General features: G+C 44.5%; 1 protein-coding gene across 2 annotated transcripts in view; it reads left to right on the forward strand.

Moving 5' to 3' along the window:
* The window catches only part of PFKM (phosphofructokinase, muscle), a 59,278-nt gene that overhangs the window by 40,830 nt on the left and 667 nt on the right, over positions 1 to 17,781 (forward strand). For both annotated transcript variants that reach the window (XM_060252195.1, XM_060252194.1), the window contains exons 11-22: positions 1,261 to 1,386; positions 5,254 to 5,318; positions 6,332 to 6,395; positions 7,804 to 7,950; positions 8,076 to 8,146; positions 9,214 to 9,301; positions 10,325 to 10,477; positions 11,521 to 11,685; positions 12,580 to 12,641; positions 13,494 to 13,605; positions 15,435 to 15,534; positions 16,823 to 16,928. In XM_060252195.1, the coding sequence (XP_060108178.1) occupies positions 1,261 to 1,386; positions 5,254 to 5,318; positions 6,332 to 6,395; positions 7,804 to 7,950; positions 8,076 to 8,146; positions 9,214 to 9,301; positions 10,325 to 10,477; positions 11,521 to 11,685; positions 12,580 to 12,641; positions 13,494 to 13,605; positions 15,435 to 15,534; positions 16,823 to 16,928 (1,259 nt within the window). The remainder of the gene's footprint in view (positions 1 to 1,260; positions 1,387 to 5,253; positions 5,319 to 6,331; positions 6,396 to 7,803; positions 7,951 to 8,075; positions 8,147 to 9,213; positions 9,302 to 10,324; positions 10,478 to 11,520; positions 11,686 to 12,579; positions 12,642 to 13,493; positions 13,606 to 15,434; positions 15,535 to 16,822; positions 16,929 to 17,781) is intronic.

Here is a 17,781-nt window from a genome sequence, read left to right on the forward strand (position 1 = left end):
CGACTCTGAATTGACAGGAGGTGGAGAAGAGTTATCCTTGGTAAGTAACTAGAAGCATCTTAAACATTACCAGATTTATGGCCCAGGCTGGCCTGTTCTCATCAGATCATGGAAGCTAAGCAGGATTGGCCCTGGGTAGTCCTTGGATGGAAGACTACGAAGGAAAGCCAGGGTTGCTATAGAGAGGCAGGCAATAGCAAACTGCTTTTAAATGTCTCTTGCCTCAAAAACCCAACAGAATCACCACAAGTTGGCTATGACTTGACAGCGCTTTACACTCACAAGCTTTCATGGACTTAAAGCCCCCTTCATCATATGTATCTGCATATATAGAGATATAATCTGTGCAGTGAACCTCATATGTATAGAAGATAGATAGAACAAACATTAAAACATTAGTAAATGATTACAACACAGTCTAATGAGATGGGCTGCGCTACACAAAAGCTTATGCTGCGCTAAAACCTGGAAATTTAAGATTCTGCAATTTTATCTGCATTGTTCTTGGAAAGTGTAGGTGTAGCGTATTGCAGCAAGATAATCTTTTATTGGGTTGACTCAAAATCATAGCAATCAATAAACGCAGAATCATAAAATTGCAATACAGTTGCATTGCCAGCCATAGTATAAGATTCACAACCGGGATAACAAAGATTAATTTCACAATATATTTGTAATAATAACCTATGCCATAACAAAATTACTTATAATAAAACTATCAATAGAACTTCCATCGGTGTTCTTTATCTTAGTCTTAGCAACATGCTGATCAAGACAAAAATGGAAGAGGCTGGGCTTAGCTTGGCTTGGAGGAAAAGCTTAGACGAAGGGCCATAGCACCCCTACATAATCCCTGATGCTCCCTCGCCACCCTGAATACTCCTTCTCTCATCTTGGCTGGCTGGAAAGAGAAAAGGCAAAACCATTTCAGTCTGTGTGATAAGGTTCAAGCATGCCCCGCTTTGGCGGGGGAGGGCGGGATATAAGAATAAATTTGTTATTATTATTATTATTAAGGTCTCTAGACCGTGGCTCTTTATTTCTAAACCTTCTGTGGTCAGAATTGTTTGGAAATTTGTGTGGAAGTCTGTTATAGGTCATTCCATTTATTGGGAATACGGCTGGTGGATATTCTCCACAGAACAAAAGATGGGGGTGCTTTCTCACAGTTTTGCATGTTGGCTTTAGGCTTGGGAAATCCCTGCCCTGAAATGAAACAAAATCTTGGGGGAACCCAGCACAACTCTCTTCATTTCATAGGGAAGCAGGATGGGTGTGGAAGCAGTTATGGCATTACTGGAGGGAACTCCCGATACTCCAGCATGTGTCGTCAGCCTGTCTGGTAACCAAGCCATCCGCCTTCCTCTCATGGAGTGTGTCCAAGTAGTGAGTATCAAAGCTTCCTTCTGTTACTTAAGTATATAATCTCGGTGGGAGTCTAGTAACGGAGGGAGGGGGGATTGGACAATATCATATGGGTTAGAGATAGTAATGTATAATTAGATATTGTTACCATATGTTATTAATAAAATCGTTTAAACCGAAAAGCTTCCTTTTGTTATGCTGATTTATGGAGACAGCTCCATTCCTGCCCTTGGGCCATGTATCTGTGGTACAGAGACTTCTACTGGTTCAACAAGTTTCCTCCTTCCAAGGGGCATTGCAAATTGTGAGGGGAAAGGGCAGGGATGCCAGTTTCTAGGTGGTACCTGAAGATCTCCCACTATTACAACTGATGACTAAGATCAGTGGCCCTGGAGAAAATGGTTCCTTGGGAGGATGGACTCTGTGGCATTATATCCTGCTGAGGTCCCTCTCCTTCCCAAACCCCATCCTCCCCAGGCTCCATCACCAAAATCTCCAGGTAATTTCTGAACCTCAGCTGGCAATCCTAAGAAGGGGTGAGTATTCCACAATCCCCAGGATTCTTTGTGTGTGTGTGTGTGTGTGTGTGTGTGTGTGGGAAGCCATGACAGTTAAAAGCCAATAGAAATGCGTAGTAAGATGAACTCTTTAGCATTCATGTGAAGTTTTCCTCCAGGTTTAGATGGGGATGTTATACATGTTATAAGAACATAAGAGAAGCCATGTTGGATCAGGCCTATGGTCCATCCAGTCCAAAACTCTGTGTCACGCAGTCGCCAAAAAACCCAGATGCCATCAGGAGGTCCATCAGTGGGGCCAGGACACTAGAAGCCCTCCCACTGTGGCCCCTCCCGAGCACCAAGAATACAGAGCATCACTTGCCCCAGACAGAGAGTTCTGACAATAGACTGTGGCTAATAGCCACTGATGGACCTCTGCTCCATATGTTTATCCAACTCCCTCTTGAAGCCATCTATGCTACTAGCTGCCACCACCTCCTGTGGCAGTGACTTCCATGTGTTAATCACCCTTTGGGTGAAGAAGTACTTTCTATTATCAGTTCTAACCTGACTGCTTTGGCTTTCCTTTAAGGATGCCAGTATTGTGACTATGTTTGTCATTTGTGAGCAAATGAATGAGAGGAGAGCAAAAAAGCCCTTGACAGGAGGAGCTCTTTGCTAAAACAATATACAGTAGGATTTTGAAAACTAGATTTTAAAGACTTGGATTCTAAGCAATTTGAGCAGATTCATGATGCCAAAGACAACTTCCCTATCGCCTTCTCTGGCCCTTGAAATCACACTCCTTCAAGGTGGCGGAACCAAAGGAACAGTGGAGGGTGGTGGGACAAATTGGGAATCTTGCAGCGCGTGTGTGTGTATTGGGGAAAAATCAGCAAATATCACCCTTCTCTCCTCCACAATTGTTCCATTGGAGGAACTGGTGCTGAGTCAACAAAATGGCACCATAGGATTCAAGCCAAACAATGTGATTATCATTTTCACTTCTTAAATGCCAGAAGTATGAAGCTGTAAACACTTCATATGATACACCTGTTAAGGTAAAGGCACAATCTATCCTTGTGCGCTGCTGGTCCCCCTTCTCTCCTTCCTGCCACATTTTGTGGGCAGGTCTGTGTACTTATAAGCCACTACCACCGTTGGGGTGAGTGAAGAAGACTGGTAATATAGGCAGGCCTGCTCTGGGCACACCCAAACTAGGCCTTCCATCCATTTGTAATTTTTAACGTCTCTTCATATTTTAGGAGCCCTCTGTCTAATGTGAATATAAAACTTACATATTATGCTTGTGAAATAGCAAAATTAAAATTATAAGTAATTGCTTTGGCTGCAAAGAGAGAACCTGTAATTGACACTTGTTCTCCTGAAGGGAACAGGAACTGATTAGTTAGGGTCCAGTGCACAAAAGCGGTGGCTAGAACTCGTGGGCATTTAATGAAATTGCAGAGCAGTTGGGCTAGAACAGATAGAATCATAGAGTTGGAAGGGACCTCTAGGGCCATCTAGTCCAACCCCCTGCACAATGCAGGAAACTCACAAACACTTACCCCTAAATTCACAGGATCTTCATTGCTGTCAGATGGCCATCTAGCCTCTGTTTAAAAACCTCCAAAGAAGGAGTGCCCACCACCTCCTGAGGAAGCCTATTCCTGAGGAATCGCTCTAAAGGTCAGGAAGTTCTTCCTAATGTTGAGCCGGAAACTCTTTTGATTTAATTTCAACCCATTGGTTCTGGTCCTACCTTCTGGGACCATAGAAAACAATTCCACACCATCCTCTATATGACAGCCCTTCAAGTACTTGAAGATGGTGATCATATCACCTCTCAGCTGCCTCTTCTCCAGGCTAAACATCCCCAGCTCTTTCAACCTTTCCTAATAGGATTTGGTCTCCAGACCCCTCACCATCTTTGTTGCCCTCCTCTGGACCCGTTCCAGCTTGTCTAGATCCTTCTTAAAATGTGATGCCCAAAACTGAACACAATACTCCAGGTGAGGTCTTACCAGAGCAGAGTAAAGCGATACCATCACTTCACGTGATCTGGACACTATACTTCTGTTGATACAGCCCAAAATTGCATTTGCCTTTTTAGCCACCACATCACACCGTTGACTCATGTTCAGCGTATGATCCACTAAGATCCCTAGATCCTTTTCGCACATACCACTGCTAAGACAAGTCTCCCCCATTCTATAACCATGCATTGGATTTTTCTTACCTAAATGCAGAACTTTACATTTATCCCCGTTAAGATTAATTTTATTGAGTTTAGCCCAGTTTTCCAGCCTGTCAAGGTCATCTTGTATCCCGTTTCTGCCTTCTTCTGTGTTTGCAACCCCTCCCAATTTAGTATCATCTGCAAATTTAATAAGCATTCCCTGTATTCCTTCATCCAAATCATTGATAAAGATGTTGAACAAAACAGGTCCCAGGACAGATCCTTGAGGCAATCCATTTGTCACTCCTCTCCAAGAGGATGAGGAACCATTCACAAGCACTCTTTGGGTGCGATCTGTCAACCCGTTACAGATCCACGTAATGGTAACAGAATCCAAACCACATTTTACCAACTTGTCAACAAGGATAGTATGTGGAACTTTATCAAAAGCCTTACTGAAATCAAGATAAACGATATCTACAGCATTCCCCTGATCCAGCAAGGTAGTCACTTTCTCAAAAAAAGAGATCAGGTTAGTCTGACATGATTTGTTCCTGAGGATAAAAGGAAGAGGTCCATCAGTGTTTATTAGCCACAGTTTATTGTTGGAGCTGTCTGTCTGGGGCAGTGATTCTCTATATTCTTGTTCTTGGGGGGACACAGTGGGAGGACTTCTAGCTCCACTGGTCCTGATGGCACCTGGGTTTTTTTTTTGGCCACTGTGTGACACAGAGTGTTGGACTGGATGGGCCATTGGCCTGATCCAACATGGCTTCTCTTATGTTCTTAATGATCAGAAAGAAGTTTAATTGGCATATGCCTAAAAGAAAAACTGCTTTAAAATAAAGAGCAGGGAAGAAAATTTGAAAGAGGGGGGTAGTAGCTCTGGAAGGTCTTAGAAGTACTTTGTTAGTCTCTTCTATAAGCTGACACTGCAATTGTGCTTTAAGTTACAAAAATAAAACAGCAAAACAAAACAAATCGAGTCTCAAAAAAGACAGAATGCCACCATTGAAAATGCTAGAATGCAATGGGTACCAGTGATAATATCTGGTCTCTTCATAAAAATAGAGCAAACAAATGATATCCATTCTATAATAGACTGGATGCAGCTGTTGTTTTAGTGAAAGATGAAATCCCAAACCACTTTCCCACAAATAGGAGCTTAAGTTCTTCCTCTTGTGACCTTTTCCTCTCCTCTTTTACCAGACAAAAGATGTCACAACAGCGATGAATGAAGGCCGGTTCGATGACGCTCTTAAACTCAGAGGGAGGTGAGTGGGAGCCACTGCAGCACACAAAAAACTCTGTCCAGGGCTACAGTTCTGTGCTTTGGTTTTATATTCATACTCACGGAAGGGCAGCAAGTTTCAATCTAATGATTTATTAGGATGCATTTTTAATCAGCGTGGGTGCAGGTTAAGGTCAATCACTTGCTCATTTTGGGGAAAAGAAGCTGTTCGGTTTCAGACAAGGAAAAGGAAGACACGGATAGCTTTTGATTATTAAATGGCATGCTTCTGTGTAGGCTTGGCTAATATTTTATGTATTTAATCTGGTAAAAGAGAAATCCAGTGATATGCAAAAGTGCAGGTCATGATCCAGAAATGGGTTGCAACTGTCTTGCAGGTGGGATGTAAGGCTCGAACTCTTGAGGACGTAGCTGTCATATTCACTCATCTTCTCCATATCTGGTCATTCCCAAGGGGTTTGGTTTGCTCTCAGCCCTTCAGTGATTGTGGGAGGGGATGGATGTTGCCAGTGTGGTTTCAGTGTCACATTAAGATCTGGGAGACCTGGGTTCGGATCACTTTGCTATGGAAGCTTGCTAGGGGACTTTGGGTGAGTCACACACTCTTGGCCTAATTGATCTCACAGGGTTGTTGTGAGGATAAAATGGAAGACAGAAGAACGACATAAGCCACTTTGGATTCTGACTGGAGGAAAGGGAGGGGTATCATTATCCCCATGTTACAGCTGGGGGAACTTCAGTTGAGAGAAAGTGGATTTTTACTGAGTTCATGGCGGAGGTGAGATTCGAACTAGGGCCTTTCTACGGCTTAGCTTGGAGTCTTAGCTGAGCTTTCCTAGCACAAGCGCGGAATGCCCGTAAGCAGCGTCCTCTGGATCCTTTCTCTTTCTCTGCAATGTATGATTCTGAAGTTCAACTTTTAATCATGACACCCCAAGTGGTCTGATTATCAGACAGTGCTGAGCAAACATACCAGGGTATTCCTGTAGAGGAAGAAGCAGACTTATTTCCATTTGCCTTTTTATCCTCTTGCAGGAGTTTCCAGAATAACTGGAATGTTTACAAGATTCTAGCCCATGTGCGTCCACCTTCTGCCAAGGTAAGAGGATAGACATCCACAGCCATCATAAGGTGGAAATTGCAGGAGAGCGTAACCATGACTGGGGCATCTCTAGGGGAGTGAGTGTGCTTTACAGTGCTTCCAAGCTGTTGTGTGCACTCTAAAAAGGGAGGGAAACTTAACCCCTCTCTGCTCAGAAGGTAAAATAGAGCATTCAGGTTTTTCTGCCTTGTATTTTAAAACAAAAATACATTCTGCACCACTGAGATCAAAATTTATGCTCTGAGTAAAGCTGAATTCTGTAACCAGTATAACCTGCTTTTATGATGCATAATTTGGCTTCTGCTTGTCACATGCAGTTGGGAACACAGTCTTGAAGCCTAGAAAATTGAAAGCTGAAAATCTCAGGATGCTGGCAGCCAGTGCTGATTCCAAACTAGTGTGTGGCATCTTTGCAGAATGGTAGCTTGCATGCAGCCCCGTCCCAGTCGCTCTTTTTGCACTGGGCTGTTTGTGCTCTGTGGTGTGGTAGCATTTTTGTAGGTTTAGCCAGGGAATGTTTCACTTGGAGCTTTAGGTTAGCAGAATGTTCTGCTTGAAATACTCAACTGAATCCATTCCTGCTCTCTTTAATTCTGTGAAAATGAAAGGCAAAAGCAGATGCCCCCCTATCTACATTTGTGTTCCGGCTACACAAATGGTGGCTTCCTGTTGTGAACCAGAGAGCCAGTCTGGTGTAGTAGAAAAAGATTATATTGGATTTATATCCGCCCTATACTCTGAATCTGAGTGACTCACAATCTCTTTTACCTTCCCCCTGCCACAACAGACACCCTGTGAGGTGGATTGGGCTGAGAGAGCTCTCACAGAAGCTGCCCTTTCAAGGACAGCTCTGTGAGAGCTATGGCTGACCCAAGGCCATTCCAGCAGGTACAAGTAGAGGAATGAGGAATCAAACCTAATTCTTCCAGATAAGAGTCCGCGCACTTAACCACTACACCAAACTGGCTCTTAGTGGCTAAAAGTGGTGGACTCTAATCTGGGAGAACTGGGTTTGATTTCCCACTAATCCACATGCAGCCAGCTGGGTGACCTTGGGTCTGTCACAGTTCTCTCGGCATTTCCTCAGCCCCACCTACCTCTCAGGGTGTCTGTCATGGGGAGAGGAGGGGAAGGAAATTGTAAGCCACTCTTGAGTCTCCAAGTGAAGGGTGGGGTATAAAGCCACCTCCTTCTGATCCATTTTTAATTCTTTAGGGATAAGGGGGGCATTTTTGTGCCCCCCTGCAGTCGTTTCATCCCTAAAGACACATCTGCATCCTGTATTAAAAACTGTGTCCGGCTATTCCTTTTCTGTCTTTAGGACTGACTCTTCTGGTAGAGGTACCTCAGCATGGGCGACGGGCACTTGACGTGGTTTGTGATTTTGTTCCTTTCTCTTCTGCAGAGCGGCTACAACTTGGCAGTGATGAATGTGGGTGCCCCAGCCGCTGGCATGAATGCCGCAGTGAGGTCTACAGTCAGGATTGGGCTCATTCATGGCCACAGGATGCTGGCCGTGCATGATGGCTTCGAAGGCCTGGCAGAAAGAAAAGTAGGTATTAGTCCCTTCCATAATTGTGGTCCTATTACGTGGCAGAGCTTGATAACTGAGTTGTCGCTTCGGAAGAGGCGCTTGCGTTGAGAAAGCCTTCTCTCTGTCCTTCCCCTGCCCCACAGGTTGAAGAGATTGGATGGGGAGGTGTTGGTGGCTGGACTGGCAAAGGTGGCTCGAACCTTGGAACCAAAAGGTATCTGGATGCAGGGTTGCCAACTCTGGGTTGGGGAATTCCTGGAGATTTGGGGGTGGAGGCTGGGGAGGGAAGGGATCTCAGCGGGGTATAAAGCTATCGACCCCACCTCCATTTTCTCCAGGGAAACTGAACTTTGTGGTCTGGAGATCAGTTGTGATTCCAGGAGATCTCCAGGCCCCACCTGGAGGTTTGCAACCCTATCTGGATGGGGGACATAGATGGGTTCAGTTTATTGTATTTATATCCGTATTTTAGATTATAAAATCCTCATTGCAGCATATGGTACTTTAAAAACACAGCATTTCTAAAAATTAAATTGGGAAGTTTTAAATTTTATTTTGAAATGCTTCTACCCTGCCTTGACGTCTTACAATTTAAGTCATGCCCATCAACAATAAACACAGATGTACCACATGTCAGACTTGGGCAGGTTTAAGTTCTGGTCCAGCAAGCACCAGGGAGGGCAAGGCTGAGTAGCTAGCCTTCCTCAGCTCCGGCTGGAAAAAGTTCTTCCTGAGGTATGCTTTTTGGAACTGAAGTTCATTAGAGCTGCTGATGTATTTTTTTTTAAAAAAACCTTAAATTAAAACTGAAGAAGCTTACTCCTTAGAAACTTTTTGAGTGTGAAAGAGTAAGAGTAACCACCCTCAGTAGATTTTTGCATGAGCTCGGTCTCTCTTTTCAACTGAAAGAGATACCAGGCCAGAGCATTGACTCATGCAGAGATACAGCAAGCAGTATCCACTATGGGATAGCCATTCTTCTATGTCTCCACACTGGGAGCGGCTGAATGCTTCACTTACATCTGATGCTGAGTTGCACAAAACTGCCCATGCAGAGGCTGATTGGAAGGATTCCTGGCTAGGTCAGTAAATCATGCAGAGATGCAATTGGCACCCTCCTGTATAGCATGGGTACCTTACACACACTAACAGTTATCTAGCCCTCAGGGTACCATTTAGGAATTACTGAAATAGACAGCTTGCGTTTTCCATAAGTAAACTTAAGATGTGCCATCCCATGGAAGGGCGGGACTGATGTTTTTGCTGCTTATTCTGTTGCAGGACTCTGCCTAAGAAATACTTCGAACAAATCAGCAGCACCATTGCTGACTTCAGTATTCATGGGTTGATCATTATTGGAGGCTTTGAGGTAGGTCCTAGGAGAGACATGGCTGTTCAGAATTTGACAGGAAAGCGAAAGCTATCTTCTCTGGGGTTATCAGTGTTCCTTACCAGTGAGTAATTTTCTGCATGCCCCGACCCCTGGGTGGCCCAGGATAGCTTGATCTCATCACAGGGCTCCCCGACATGGTGCCCATGTGCACCATGGAGCCCACAGACACCTTTTCTGATGTCTGCCAAGCACTTTAAGAAAATGTGTATGGCAAGGTGGGGCTTTTGCCCAGCATAGCTTCTGATCAGCAGCTCTGCAGATTTTTTACAAATGTTGCTTGAGCAGCAGCTGCTGCCACAGCATAAGGATCTTCAGTGTGTGACCGAAGGTAAGCAGTGGCAGCCATTTTGTGTCTGGCCCTGCCTCCTGCAGCAGCCATTTTGTGGCTACAATCACCACACTGTGTCAGAATTCCAAAGGTGCCCACAGGCTCAAAAAGGTTGGGGGCTCCTGTCGCATCAAATTTTGAAAGCTACGTAGGGTTGGCCCTGGTTAGTGCTTGGATGGGAGACCATTAAGGAAATCCAGGGTTGCTGTGCAGAAGCGGGCAGTGGCAAACCACCTCCATTCAGCTCTTGCCTTGAAAACCCTGCAGGATTGCCATAAATGACTTGACAGAGCTGTCCACCACCAGTTTCCGTGTTCCACAAAATGCTTTCAGTAGGCACAACGTGACAGTTGCCTGCGGGCTTTGAAAGAGCACCCTTTTGTTTACCGTCTGAATCCTCAGCTACCTCAGCAAAGAGTGTCCTCCTGCAGGGTGGGGTTCTCATGGTGTTTGAAGTAGTCTCTTGTGGAGGAGAGAAATGGTGTGACTGGAATGCCTGTTGTCTGGACAGAGGAGAAAAAAGATGGGCAGAATGAGGGAAGCCGGGGCTGATGTTGAAAGCTGTTTTCAGGATTTTAGGAGCCTGCTCAGAACAGTTCACCAGCATTTTGCCCCTGCCTTCTTTGCTTCTAATGCTGACCATGAAAGCTGCCCTGTTTGGCCTCCCATAGGCTTTCACCGGCAGCCTGGAGCTGATCGAAGGCCGATCGAAGTACGAGGAGCTCTGCATTCCCATCTGTGTGATCCCAGCCACCGTCTCCAACAATGTTCCTGGCTCTGACTTCAGCATTGGTGCGGACACTGCTCTCAACACCATCACTGCGGTAAGGTGGCTGCTTGCCTCCCAGCTCTGGATCAGCATGTGACAGGCTGGCCTTACCCACAGACCAGTATTTGACAGCTGCTAAAAGTAGCTCTTTGCAGAGCACAGTTGTGTTTCCTGCAAGGGCGAATGCTATCTTCGTGTATGTGTTTGCCTTGCATAGAAGCAACTGGCCAGTTTTGAAGAAAAGAACCGGAGGACCTATTCCTTCTTTGTATTGTACAGATTCTGTTATTTCCATGGAAATGCAGAAAACATGCAGGATTCCAAACTCCACATGAAAATGAGATTTTTTTTTTAAACCCAGCATTTTGAGAGCCTCTATTTTCCTTTAAAGAAAAGCAAACATTTTGGGCAATCTATATGGAGACTGTGGATAACATCTCTAGTGCCATAGGGTGGGGTTCAGCGTATTTCTGATTGTTCTGTTCCATCACTGTCAGAAGCAACAATAGTTATGCAAGCTAAAGGGAAATACATACTAATTTATAAGTGTATTCGTTTTGTTTTTACAAAACTTTGGGACCTACGAACTTCAGTAGCAGCCGGGCCTGGTTTTGGAGCCCCTGCAAAGACCTCTCAGAGGAATCTTTTCCCTGCCTGTAATTTTTTCAAAACCCTCGTTCAGGACTGGTTGATGTTATCTGATATATTATTTGATGTGTCATTTGTTTTGTTTTTTTTAAAAACATTTTATTTTCAAAGTATATTCAACATAGTCTAGTATGTTACGCATAAAAATATTCTACAAATACAATCAGAAAGTATTGTCAAGAATGCACAGTAAACAAAAAGGGGGGAGGGGAGGGGGAAAAGGGGAATCATACTGGAGAAGTTCCATCATATATTTTCCATAACTGAAACAGTGAAACAGTCTTTGGGATCTCCATTTTTCTGCAGGTATTGTAGTATTGGGTACCAGATAGTAAAAAAAATATATCAGATTCTAATTCTACTAGCTTTTTGTTCATATCAGTTCACTTGGCCATTATGCGTATATTCCATATTTTCAAATGCCATATGTGTCATTTGTTAAATCCATAGACGTGTGATCGGATCAAGCAATCTGCAGCCGGCACCAAGAGACGAGTGTTCATCATTGAGACAATGGGAGGCTTCTGTGGCTATCTGGCTACCATGGCAGGCTTGGCAGCTGGAGCTGATGCAGCATATATTTATGAAGACCCGTTCACCATCCATGACTTGGAGGTGAAAATCTTTTTAGACCTCTAAGAGCTGTTTTTTTTAAAGCAGGCCTGTTCCTAAGAATGCATCACCTCGCCCAAAACTTCCAGTACAGATATTAAAGCAGTCATTCCCAAAGTGTGTGATGGGGCTATGAGACAATCAATAACACACCACAAGGAATAAATTAGTTAACCCTTGGAGGAGGTTGCCTGTGGCATCTCTGCATGATTGATTCACAAATGTTATCTTGGTGTTTTCTTGGAATCAGGCTTTATGGGGGATGAGTAATTCTGGTATAGCTTTGCACTAGGGTAAGAAGAGCAAGATTAAATTGCTTCCAGAAGAAGGATGCAGCAGAACCATCCAATTCAAAGGAGGCTGCCTATTGTGTCTCTGCATGAATCATCCCACAAAGCTTTTTCCCTCCCAACCAGGAGATGAGTTCTGAAATCTGATCAGTGAAACATTCAGAGTAATAAAGGGTAGATTTCTCTTTGAAGGCTGGTAAAACTTCACATATATTAAAAGACACACATCTACACAGCTTTTCCAAGTCAAAGAATATGGTTTGTTTCCAGTTTTTATTCAGAAGACCAGTATACCTCAGTTTTTTACGCATGAGCTTATTTGTGGACAGGGTCTATATGATATTACTGATGTAAATGAATTCTACCCCTCCACACACAGTAATGTTCTAAAGATGATTTTTAAATTGTGGTACAACTCAGGCCCCCAACTCATACCACAGCAGTAAGCAGTCATTCTGTGGGGTGGGGGTGCACAGTTATTGAAGACAGTGATGTTAGCCCTAGTTGCATGGAAGGACCTCAGCTTGTGCATGATTTTGGGAAACAGACTCTAGCTTTCATAAGAAACCATGCGATCAGTGTTGATCAATCTTTCATTGGTTAACAGGCTAATGTGGAGCATCTGACAGAGAAAATGAAGACCACCGTGAAGAGAGGTCTAGTACTGAGGTACCCTTCAGGTCTTTTAAGTTAAAAAAGAACAGGAAGCTGCTTGTCATTTAGTAGTGGCTTCCATATCATTGTAAGAGTGGTGGAAGTATTTCTGCTGCTCTCAAGACCAGCATTCATATTTTTGTTTTGAGGTAAATTAAACAAAAAAAGTACCCTTCAGTTCTTTAGATTTTCATCATGGTTTAGGTTGGATGAGGAGAATCTGGCTATGGAGTCGGGTTGCCGGAGATTTAGAGGAGGTATCTGGGGAGGACAGAGTTTGGGGACAGGAGGAAGCTCAGTGGGAATGCCATGTCATGCTAGGACTTTCATTTCTTGTAGACTCTATGGTATACTATAGTGGCCACTCCCCAAAGCAGCCATTTTCTCCAGGGGAACTGATCTCTGTAGTCTGGAGGTGAGCAGTAATTCTAGGAAATCTCAATGCCTATTGGCTGGCACTTGTGACATCATTGATACTTTCTCTCCCTTCTTGTTCAACCTCAAATCCCCTGGACAATTTTGGAAGCCTTAGGGGGAAAGTTTTCATTTTTTTATGGTAAAAAGAAAAATGAAACACAAGTGCCACTGTATAAAGACACAATATTGTTTTGTGGAGAAAACAAGGAAAGTCTTCAGTTAGCTATTCGTCAAGCTGATAAGCAAGCAGAGTGTAATTCTTTTTTAGCTTGAAACGTGGCAGCCAGGTAGTTTGAAAGATCTTATGAGAGAGAACTTTCTTAGCACTGTATCAAAGCCTTCCATCTCTGTATTGTTTCCCTTATCTTCAGGCACTTTTGATTTTTGCTAACAGTAGGCGCACGTCTTCAGCCTTATTCGTGCATGCTGCTTTTATTCCCGCTTTTGCAGAAATGAGAAATGCAATGAAAACTACACCACTGAATTCATATACAACTTGTATTCCGAGGAAGGGAAAGGCATCTTTGACACCAGAAAGAATGTACTGGGCCACATGCAACAGGTAAGTCAGTTGCCAGAGAACCCAATATTCGGTTGATGCCAAAGCAGTCTTTAATGATCACATTAGGTGTTCCCTGAATGCACAGGTAGCATGGCTGAGCCAAGACATGAGTCAGATTGATAGGCCCTTTGGAGAAGCCATGAAGGGTTGGCCTTACTCATAGACTACCAGTTGGACCCACTCTCTCCTAAGTGACGTCGCAACCTAAAATTGCTTCTTCGGTGTTTGGGTGTCTTTGTGACTATGAAATACTACTTTGTTGCTGGTATGCTTTTCAGATCACACCAACTGCTCTTGACAACTAGTGCCTTGGCAAAGATTAAACCAGGAAATTCCTCTTTTCAGAACTCCCATGGTAGGCAAGGCAGTATTTTCCAACACTCCACTCCTTCTTTTCCACCTGATCTAAGGTTTGTTATAAGGAGTATTTGTGAAGATATACTATTCAAAGCATTAAACAAGTCTCATTAGCAGAAACCCCTTTCTTCTTGACAGTTGTGGTGCTTTCTTAATGTTTCAGTTTCTTCATTTATATGGCAAAACAAGAGTTCTGTGGCAGCTTAAAGATTAATAGAATTCCAGCATAGGCTTTCCTGAGTCAGAACCCATTTCATCAGATGCAGGATAGTATATGAGCTACTGTGGTACAGTAGTTAGAGCAGGGGTGGCCAAATTTGCTTAACATAAGAGCCACATGGAATAAACATTAGATGTCTGAGAGCTGAAAGACATGAACATCAGCTGTTTGAGAGCAGACAGGCAGGAAGAAAGGCAAATAGATGGGGGAGGGGAGGTGGGAAGAAAGCAACTTTAACTTCAACAGCCTTCTCCAAGCTGGCCAACTCGGTGGTGGGGGCTTCGAGAGCCGCACAATATGTATGAAAGAGCCACAGTTTGGTCACCCGTGAGCTACATTGTCAAATCAGGACCTGGGAGAGAGAGGTTCAATCCCTCTCTGCCTCAAAGTTTATTTGGGTTACCCTGGGCCAGTCTCGTCCTAAAGCTGCTGTGATGATAAGATGGAGAATTTATGCTATCAATATTATGCTTGTCTTTTATGTTTTACTGTGCCGGGCAACCGGTAGAAGCTTGGTGGGAGTGGAGAGCAGTTATGGGAGGAGCACCAGCTTGGCATGAGTCATGACATCACTTCCTGGAAAATCAGAATGGCGTCATATTGTTTTAGAAATTGCTGGAAACTGGTAAAACGATAGAGTTTCTGGTGATTCCTAGAGTGCCATGACATTCCTTCTGGTTTGTAACCAGAGGTGGCATCGTGCTGTAAATGATGCCAACTTTTTTTTTTTAGAAGTAACTAGGGATACTGGCAGGAGGCCTGGCACCCTTAGGGAGGGGCAGCCATAGGATGGCTGATACAGGAGACAGAACAAATTGTAAAATCTCAGGGAGTGAGATCCCACATGACTCTAGTAAGTAACTCTTCAACGTTTCAGGCAACAGCTCTGCTTAACAGGATGTCTTTTAAAATGGACATATTGCTGTGAAATATTTCCTTGCCTGCACACAGCTTTCTTCTGTGAAGATCTTTGGGTTGTGAGGACAGCAGCAACTGCCAGAGCAACTTTTTCAAAACCTGCACAGCCAATCAGAAGCCCTGCTGGGCAAAAGCCCCACCTGGCTCTGCCCACGTTCTAAAAACACTTCGTGGGTGCCATGCGGTGAACCCTTGCACTTAAAGCTTCCTGTCTTGGCAGGGTCGATGCAGTGAATCCCTTCTTTAGGGCCTTCTGAGCTCTACACAACCCCTGTTCCCACATGCAAAAGTCTAATGGAAAATCAGACCCATTCTCCCTTTGTTTATATTACAGGGTGGGTCACCAACTCCATTTGACAGGAACTTTGGAACTAAGATGGGTGCTAAAGCGGTGGCGTGGATGTCCGGGAAGATTAAAGAATGTTCGAGGCATGGTAGGTGGTGGCTTTGCATTGTGGTGCAGCCAGCTTTGACTGCTAAGGGGGAATACTGAGAACACAGAGTAGGTGGTGCTTGTCAGCCTGCTGCGGACTTAGGGCTGCCAGGTCCCACAGACTTACCAGTGGGGGATGGGAGCAGAGAGAAATGCTGGAAATAAACATGACATGAAAGTGGTGTAAGCATGTTGGGGAGCAATGCTCTGGCTTCTACCATAGACTTTTTCCAAAAACCAGAGTATCCCCCTCCCTCCGATGTCACTGACATGCCTACATCGCTTTTGGGTCATGTAGGCACATCACATTTATTTCTGGCTTTTTTACTGTTGGGGGGTAATTGGGGGTGGGATGGAGAGGAGCACCTGAAACCCAGGGAACCCCCACCTTCACTGGAAGGCTTTGCTGTGTGGAATTCATCCTTCCTGCCCTATGCCATGAGCTTCATCAGTTCTTGGGAAAGGATAAGTTAAATTAGGAGCATGGAAGGAAAGAAGTCCCAATAAATTGCATAGGCTGCCCATGGTGTCAAAACATGTTAAGAGTTTACTGTCCAGCAAAAGCCATAGAGTCTGGAAACTCATGAGGCAGCTCCAAAGGAGGGGGTGCCACCACTGAAAATGCCATGCTCTTCGTAGCCCCTAGATTGGTCTCTGTGGGATTCCAAAAGATAATATTGTAAGATTATCTAAGCACCTGTGGACAAAGTGCCTCCTCAGGTATTCCAGACCATTGGGGGCTTTAAAAGTGAGGACCAGCACCTTGAATTGCACTTGGAAGCTAATGGGTGCTAATAGATTCCTGAGCAGGAGCAAAAGTCAGGATGCTGAATTCAGAATTGGCTGTAGCTTCCAGATGGTCCCTTGAGGGAAGCCCCAGGGAGAGCTCATTGCAGTAGTCAAGAGTGAAGACAGAGGCTGTAGAATTGGCCACCCAAGCTGAGAGACTCTATGCCACTCTAATCTATCCCATTCCAATCTTGTCCCCCCGCAAATTTTTGAGGCCCAGTCTACACATGCAGAAATAGGTGGTGGGATGGACTGCACCATTGCAGGATACAGGTGGGGGCTTTCAGGCCTGCAAAAAAAAAAAAAAACCATGCAGAAAAGCTAGTGCAGCAGGAGAAAAAGGTTGTACGTCTCTGTTTGCTGTGCTGTTTTTTTTAGAGACAATATTCCAAAATTCTCATCTTTCACAGAGCTCTAATGTGGTGCAGTCTATTTCGCCACCTCATTCTCTTGCCTGCATAGTTTGTAAATTCAGTGTTTTGCTCCATTTTCTTTTTCAGGCCGTATCTTTGCCAACACTGCAGACTCAGCGTGCCTCCTAGGGATGCGCAGACGGGCTCTTGTGTTCCAACCTCTGGCTGAACTCAAAGAACATACAGATTTTGAGTAAGTTTCCTCCCTTTCTTCTCCAAGGGTTCTGCCAGCAAAGCAGAGAGAGAGCAAGAGCCATGCAACCTGCATTAAAAGCCCAGGGATCCCATTTAGCAGTTTCTAGCCCTTGTGATGCCAGACAAAAACAAAATATCTTAAAATGAAAAATGTGGCTGAAAAACTGCCTGCGTTGGACCATTGTGCTAACCTCCCAGGACTGCAGTTTATTAATCCGTAAGAATTCAGTCCTGCCAACCTGCCTTGGGAAAAACTGGAAACAAACTCTCAGAGTCTCACTGGTAGGGGGATGTCAAACTGCTAGGTAAGGGGAGCAGCTGTGGAGAGCCTTTTCTCTCTCTCCCCCCCACCATGCTACCCAGGAGGTACAAATGGTTTTGAGAGGAAAGGATTAAGGAGATGGTATTGGATTTATATCCCACCCTATACTCTGAATCTCAGAGACGCAGAGCAGTCACAATCTCCTTTACCTCCCCTCCCAAGAGACGCCCTGTGAGGTAGGTGAGTCTGAGAGAGCTCTCCCAGAAGCTGCCCTTTCAAGGACAACTCCTACAAGAGCTATGGTTGACCCAAGGCCATTCCAGCAGCTGCAAGTGGAGGAGTGGGAATCAAACCCGGTTCTCCCAGATAAGAGTCAGCGCACTTAACCACTACACCAAACTGGCTTTCGGTAGAGGCAAAAGGCTGTAGAATGCCATCTGGGTGGGAAAAGGGCATTGTATAAACTCAGTGAGTTGCTATAGGGAGCTGGGGTTGTGAATTGTAGAGATATTGGAAGATGTGTGTGAATGGTTCAACAAGGAAGATGAGAGATAGATTTTTCATAAAATGTGCAACCTTCTGCCCTGAC

This window comes from Heteronotia binoei, chromosome 13 (assembly GCF_032191835.1).
Source record: "Heteronotia binoei isolate CCM8104 ecotype False Entrance Well chromosome 13, APGP_CSIRO_Hbin_v1, whole genome shotgun sequence".
NCBI classification, from domain to species: Eukaryota; Metazoa; Chordata; class Lepidosauria; order Squamata; family Gekkonidae; genus Heteronotia; species Heteronotia binoei.